The 6,493-nt window shown below is 37.1% G+C and overlaps 1 protein-coding gene across 26 annotated transcripts in view; it reads left to right on the top strand.

Annotated features, from left to right (window-relative positions):
• Positions 1–6,493, top strand: part of LOC127646900 (matrilin-4-like) — a 33,661-nt gene that overhangs the window by 5,168 nt on the left and 22,000 nt on the right. For all 26 annotated transcript variants that reach the window (XM_052130881.1, XM_052130878.1, XM_052130880.1 and 23 more), the window contains exon 2: positions 5,329–5,446. In XM_052130881.1, the coding sequence (XP_051986841.1) occupies positions 5,374–5,446 (73 nt within the window). In that variant the 5' untranslated portion in view covers positions 5,329–5,373. The remainder of the gene's footprint in view (positions 1–5,328; positions 5,447–6,493) is intronic.

Raw genomic sequence — 6,493 nt, 5'->3', positions numbered from 1 at the left:
CTCAGATGTTGATTTGGCTTGTGTTTATTAAATCAGCAAACTTCCTTATGAGGGGCTTCATGGTCCTTGTTGGTATTCCATAAATTCCATTAATGTATACGGTACATTCGATTATGGAAACAATATCTGTACAGAGACGAAGAATATCAGTAAATACAAATGGATTAGATTAAAAACCCTATTTATCTGGGCCTGGGTAGCCCCTTGAGTAAAGACGCTGACTACCACCCCTGGAGTCATGAGTTTGTATCCAGGGCATGCTGAGTGACTCCAGCCAGGTCTCCTAAGCAACCAAATTGGCCCTGTTGCTAGGGAGGGTAGAGACACATGGAGTAACCTCCTTGTGGTCACTATAATGTGGTTAGTTCTCGGTGGGGTGCGTGGTGAGTTGTGCATTGATGCCACGGGGAATAGCGTGAAGCCTCCACATGCGCTATGTCTCCGCGGAAATGTGCTGAACAAGTCACATGATAAGATGTGCGGATTGATGGTCTCAGATGCGGAGGCAACTGAGATTTGTCCTCCGCCACCCAGATTGAATCACTACACCACTACACCACAGAACTTAGAGTGCATTGGGAATTGGGCTTTCCAATCTGGGGAGAAAAAGGGGAGAAAATCCCCCCTCCCCCCAAAAAAAGAAACCCTATTTATGCTGTATGCCTGCAACACATGATCCATTATGTTGAGAACTTAAAGGCCACCATTCAAAAGCCAGTAATAGTGCCATGCTCTCTGTAAGCATTGAATAACCAGTTTAATCTTCTGAATTTATTGGCTGTCTGCCTATACGATGTGTGTATATGTGTGTATGTGACCATACAGTGCAGAAAAAAAATCAAAGCTGAGTTAAGGGCCACCGCACTCACAGACGAATGTACACACACAGAGGGGTTCATTGTATTAGTTAGACACCAGGGACTGATGCCTGCTCTTAACCTGGATGCTGCTCAAACCGACAGTTATGTGCAGATTCTTTATCAAAACCACAAACTCCCACAGGTCAGTGAGGTCACTTCAAACGAGAATGACCGTCTTTTTCAATCTGTAGGGTGTATGGGGATACAAGTGAATGGATAGCTTACTTTCAAAAGCTTGCACTCTCAACATCTGTTTTTCTCTGTCTTAAAATTGTTTGTTTCAAGCAAAGATTATAATTCTGTCAACATTGTCACCTATATGACTTGCTTTCTTCTGTGGAATAACAAAAGATAAGTTCATCAGAATTTTGGAGCAGCTCTTTTCCATACAATGAATGAGAATGGGGCTGGATGCTGTTGAGCTGCAAAAATGACCATTAAAGCACTATAAAAGCAGTCCATATGACTCGTGTGCTATATTCCCAGTCTTCTAAAGTCCTACAATAGTTTTGTGTGAGGAACAGACAGACATTTATGTCTTCTATTCACTGAAAATTCCCTTCTGTCGTATTTGAGTATATAACATATACTTTTAAATATGCAATGACGGGAAATAGCTCTTTGGCTGAATTTAATTCAGTCATGGACCATGATTCCACATGTTTGAAATGAGTTTTCTTAACTTAAATTTACCATGTAACATCTACACAAACACTTTGTGTAGAAAGAACCTAGTTGAATTGCATAAACATAACAAAATTAGACGTGTCAGTATAACTCAAATTCATCTAATTTATTTCTTCTTACTAGTGTAAGAGAATGTTAACATGCTAAATACATGCTGGGGTGCATGTCCCGTACAACTACTTTAAGGAATAGTTCACCCAAAAATGACAATTCTCTCATTATTCACTTACCCTGATGACATCCCAGATGTGGATGACTGTCTTTCTTCAGCAGAACACAAATGAAGATTTTTAGAAAAAGATAGATCTCTGTAAGGTCCTTATAATGCAAGTATATGGGTGCCAGCACAAGACCGTCATTTAGGTGTCAAAAGTAAAAGTAATCCACTCCAGTCGGTCAATAAATGTCTTCTGAAGCAAATCGATATGTTTATGTGAAAAATAAATCAATAATTAAAACGTTATGAACTTTTAAAAATCATGACGTAACCGAGTTTGCGAGTTCACACGAGAATTCTGAAGCGACGCTTATTTACAACAGAAGAGCGAACGTCACGCGAGAGTTCGGCCATTTCAAACAGCATCAGAGCCCTGGATTTAAAGTTCAAAATGCTTTAGTTATTGACTTGTTTTTTTACACAAACCTTCGATTCACTTCAGAAGACATTCAATGATCAACTGGAGTCGCATGGATTACTTTTATTCCATCTAAATGTGTCTTTTGGACCATCAAAGTGCTGGCACCCGTGTGCTTGCATTATAAGGACCTTACAGAGCTCTATCTTATTCTAAAAATCTTAATTTGTGTTCTGCTGAAGATAGACAGTCATACACATCTTGAATGGCATCAGGGAAAGTGAATAATGAGAGAATTTTTTTTTTTGGATGAACTATTCCTTTAACTTACTGTGTAACCACCATAGTACGATGCATCATTGTAGAAATGAACTAGCCAGTCAGGACTGTTTCCTCAAACCGTAATAAATATGTCACACATCCATCGTTCAAACCACATTGATTGAGCTGTCATTAATGACATTTCTCAGGGATTGGAGTAATACATTCTGCAAATATTAAAACAGAAACTGTTTTAACTGCAAAACCCTAGAATAAATCATTTTCAGAACGAATATATAAAGTGTTGACAGAATGAAAAATACAATATATATAGAATAAAATATATAGAAGAGAAATAATGTCCACACAGCAACCTAACAAGGAACTATGCATCTATCCACAGGTAAAGAGCTGTAGTTCCAACCACACAACGTTGCGTTGTGAATGTTTGTCAGAACCATGTTTCAGGAAAAACCAAATCGTTGAACTATGTTGTAACAATGGAACTTGAGATCATAGTTGTCTAACGATGCTTTTGGGAAACACACCCCTGGTTAGAAGCACTACAGAGAGTAGTATAGTAACTATGCTATGGTTAGCACAGCATTTGCTCAATGAAGCGAGCAATTAATTTAATGTGCGACAGCTACCTGTCCATTAGCTCAAACTCCATTCTTCACCTTAACGGGAACCCCAAAATTCCAACATACAGAAACTCTTCGAAATCTCAAAATAATAAAACATTAAACACTAACAAGTATCCCCCTTGCACAAAAACTCATAAAATAACACAACATTTAACATTTTAATACATTATAACAAATCCCGTGTCTAGTTTCATCAATGCTACATTAACCCCCCAAAAAGTGTTAATGTAGTCTCAACTCAAATGGATTATGTAAACTTCAGTTTTAGTCATTTAAATTGATAGGATGCAATGAAATCAAGTTTTGGTATCAGGCACAGATGGGCAAGTGTATTAAGCGCTCTCTTCTACAGTTCTTCCTCGCTCAAATTGCGCTGGAAGCCTGTGAAATTTTTTTTTTGGTTTCAACAAAATATCAGAACAAACCATTTCATTACAGTACACTTCCCAGTGCTACAGAGGATGCTCTGGAAAGTATGCTCGGTTTGCGCGTCTCTGTGCGCTCAATAAACTCTGTTCAGCCGCTCACACAACAGCAGCTCTACTCAGATGTATGATGTGAGGGATCAGGACATTTTAACAAGAACAAGTGCATGAGTAAAATATCTAACCTGATGTCAATCCTTTAATAAATGCATCATTCTTTCTGCGGGGCGCTTCGTCTCTGAAAATAAAGAGTATTCCAAACTCCTGTTGAAATCTGCCCGTGGATGAAGCTGGTGATGACACAGAATGCACAAGCGGAGATGATACGCTGTGATTAGCGGCTACATGTGATAGCTACATCTAGGGCCCAGAATATGAATTACATATAATTTCTCCATAGAGGGCCTAATTCTGTTCATTTGCTAAAGTCTCTCGCAGGCTGCATCGGAGCAGTTGGAGTGCACACCAATGGCCCAGGAATTTGGACACCCCTGCCCTAACCCAAACCCTAAACCTAACCGTCAGTGGAGTAAAAATTTAGATTTAGAGCGAAAATGCTAAATGCTTGTCATCATATGAACTGATTATGTGAACTTCCTAGTTTCCGTGGGACTAGAACTCATGTCTCGGCTGCTAGGCTGCTCAGGCATTTCACAACACTAGTGCAACAGGCCCATTTGAATTGATGCAAAAATGCAGCTTGTTAGTAACTTAGCAAGAATGCAGTCGATTTCATGTTAGTGGAACGTTTGGCAGAAACATTTATTTCCTGTTTGATAAATAGCAGATCAAAATGCAACACAGCACTAACCTGTCTATCTTTTTATCTGCTGGGCTTAAAGACAGCAACATTTGTGCCAAACCATGACACACAACACTGATGCAGTTCAACTGATAATAATAATCCTTATCAGGCCGTTGGAGAGACAACCCTCTTTGTGAAAGTCAAAGTGAATGATACCATGCCATGTACAACACCAGTTTCCCAGACGTTGTTATTTTCCAGCAATTACTTCACACAGTGTTTGAACTAAGAGCCTGTGATGATGTGATGGTGCCCTAAAGTCTATTCACTGTTCCATGTTAACGGCCTCTATTTAGAGCGACTGCTGTTGACCATCTGTTTGGTGACACTGTTTTATGGCAAGCTATGACTAGAATGGATAGTTGGGTCATTCCTGTTAAGCAATACAATTTAGGCTCTGTAACTTTAAAAATGAATATGCTTGTATTTGTGATTGCCTGAACTTGTGATTTAAGGAAGTATCCCTATAAATGTGTTTCCCAGACATTCAGAAATGTGCTCTGGTCAAGTTCAGACACTTAAACTTTATTATTTCTAAAAGGATGTTAAAGTTAGCCAATGCTAAGTGAGGGATGGAGAGTTTCCTTACATGAGGGTGTAAACTTAATTTGATATTCTTCTTTTGAAATGTTCATAATATAACGATTTCAGTAAGTTTATCTAACAGGATGGAATGTTTTAAAGTAAGATAAACCAACTTATACAACAAAACATCACCAAATGTATCAAATCCATTGCTAATACATACTGATATTAGTTTGTTTTTTTGTTTTCCCTCCAAAAATTATGAGTAAAAATGCAGATATTGACCATTTTTCATGTTAAGCTAGTTAGACATGGCTAAATGGCAACATCGACTTAAAGCAACCTAGTGAAATATTTGTAAGGAAGCTAACTGATATGATTTCCATCTTTAACAACTGAAAGTTTAATATTTTAGCCAATATTTTAAGACATACATGATGAGGACGTGAAAATGTACAGTATAATTGGAATGACCCTGTTGACATTTAAGCAAGGAATTCCCTTCACCTGCAATTTCATTTTCTTTCTCTTCTCCTCCTACAGCCAAGTGTGATTTTGGCGGTGAGTTTTGGCCTTGCTTGACGAAACATGACACGTGTGTTGGTGTACGTTGGCGTGCTAATAGCCATAATGGCTGCAACGGAAGGAAGGCCAAAATCAGGTTGGTTAAACCGCCATCATAATATTAATAAATCCATTTTGACAGTAGCAGCTGTAGACACTACCTCAGCATTTGTCATATTATACCTTAACCACTTAGTGGTAAAACAATTTTGTTGTTCTTATTGAGAACAGATGACTATAATAGATCAGTTTTACAATTTGTTAGATGATATTGTTTTATTAAAAATGTAAGATGAGTGATACAACCAACTGTAATCATATCTGCCAAATTTTGATTTGTGTGAGATTTTGAACTTGCTTTATGTTTTTGTGAACACTTTAATGTTCCATTTGTTCCATGTACATTACTTAATCAGCCCTGTATAAAAATTGTTTTCTTGTTCAGAATTTTTTTCTTGTTTTTTGGTAAACATATTGAAACATTCCTAAAACAAGAAATCTACATGAGAAGAAAATTATGCAAGATATAAGGTTTACATTCATAGAATATATTTAGAATTAAGTTTATTTTTCCCCATTTGCAAATATATATATTTTTTATTTTTTAAGCATAAATCTAACTAAATGTATTGAGGTTTATGTTTAACCTTAAAAATTGTTTGACAATTATTTTCTAAGGAAAAAGACCTAAATCACCTTGAAACAAGATACATTTTCTTGAGAACCAAAAGATATTATGTTTACTTTTCAGAGAAATCTAACAAAATGTAGTAAGGATTATGCTTAACAAACAACAACAACATTTTCTAATGAGTTTAAAAATAAATAAACTTGTTTTCCATTTGAATTGAAAAAATATATATTTTCTTTCTTGTTTTAAACAATAAACTATCGAAATTTAGTGAGGGTTATGCTTAAATCAAGAAAACAAGGTGCCAATAGAGGAACAATGCATTTATAACATTGCGTTATAAAATCCACGGATTGATGGTCTCAGATGCGGGGAAACTGAGATTCGTTCTCCGCCACCCGGATTGAGGCGAGTCACTACGCCACCACGAGGACTTAGACTGCATTGGGTATTGGGCATTCCAAATTGGGGAGAAAATCACCAAAAAAAATCAATAAAAAATTTGCCATTCAT

The sequence above is a fragment of the Xyrauchen texanus genome, chromosome 7, assembly GCF_025860055.1.
Source record: "Xyrauchen texanus isolate HMW12.3.18 chromosome 7, RBS_HiC_50CHRs, whole genome shotgun sequence".
Taxonomy (NCBI): domain Eukaryota; kingdom Metazoa; phylum Chordata; class Actinopteri; order Cypriniformes; family Catostomidae; genus Xyrauchen; species Xyrauchen texanus.
This window is presented reverse-complemented; position numbering and strand designations above follow the sequence as displayed.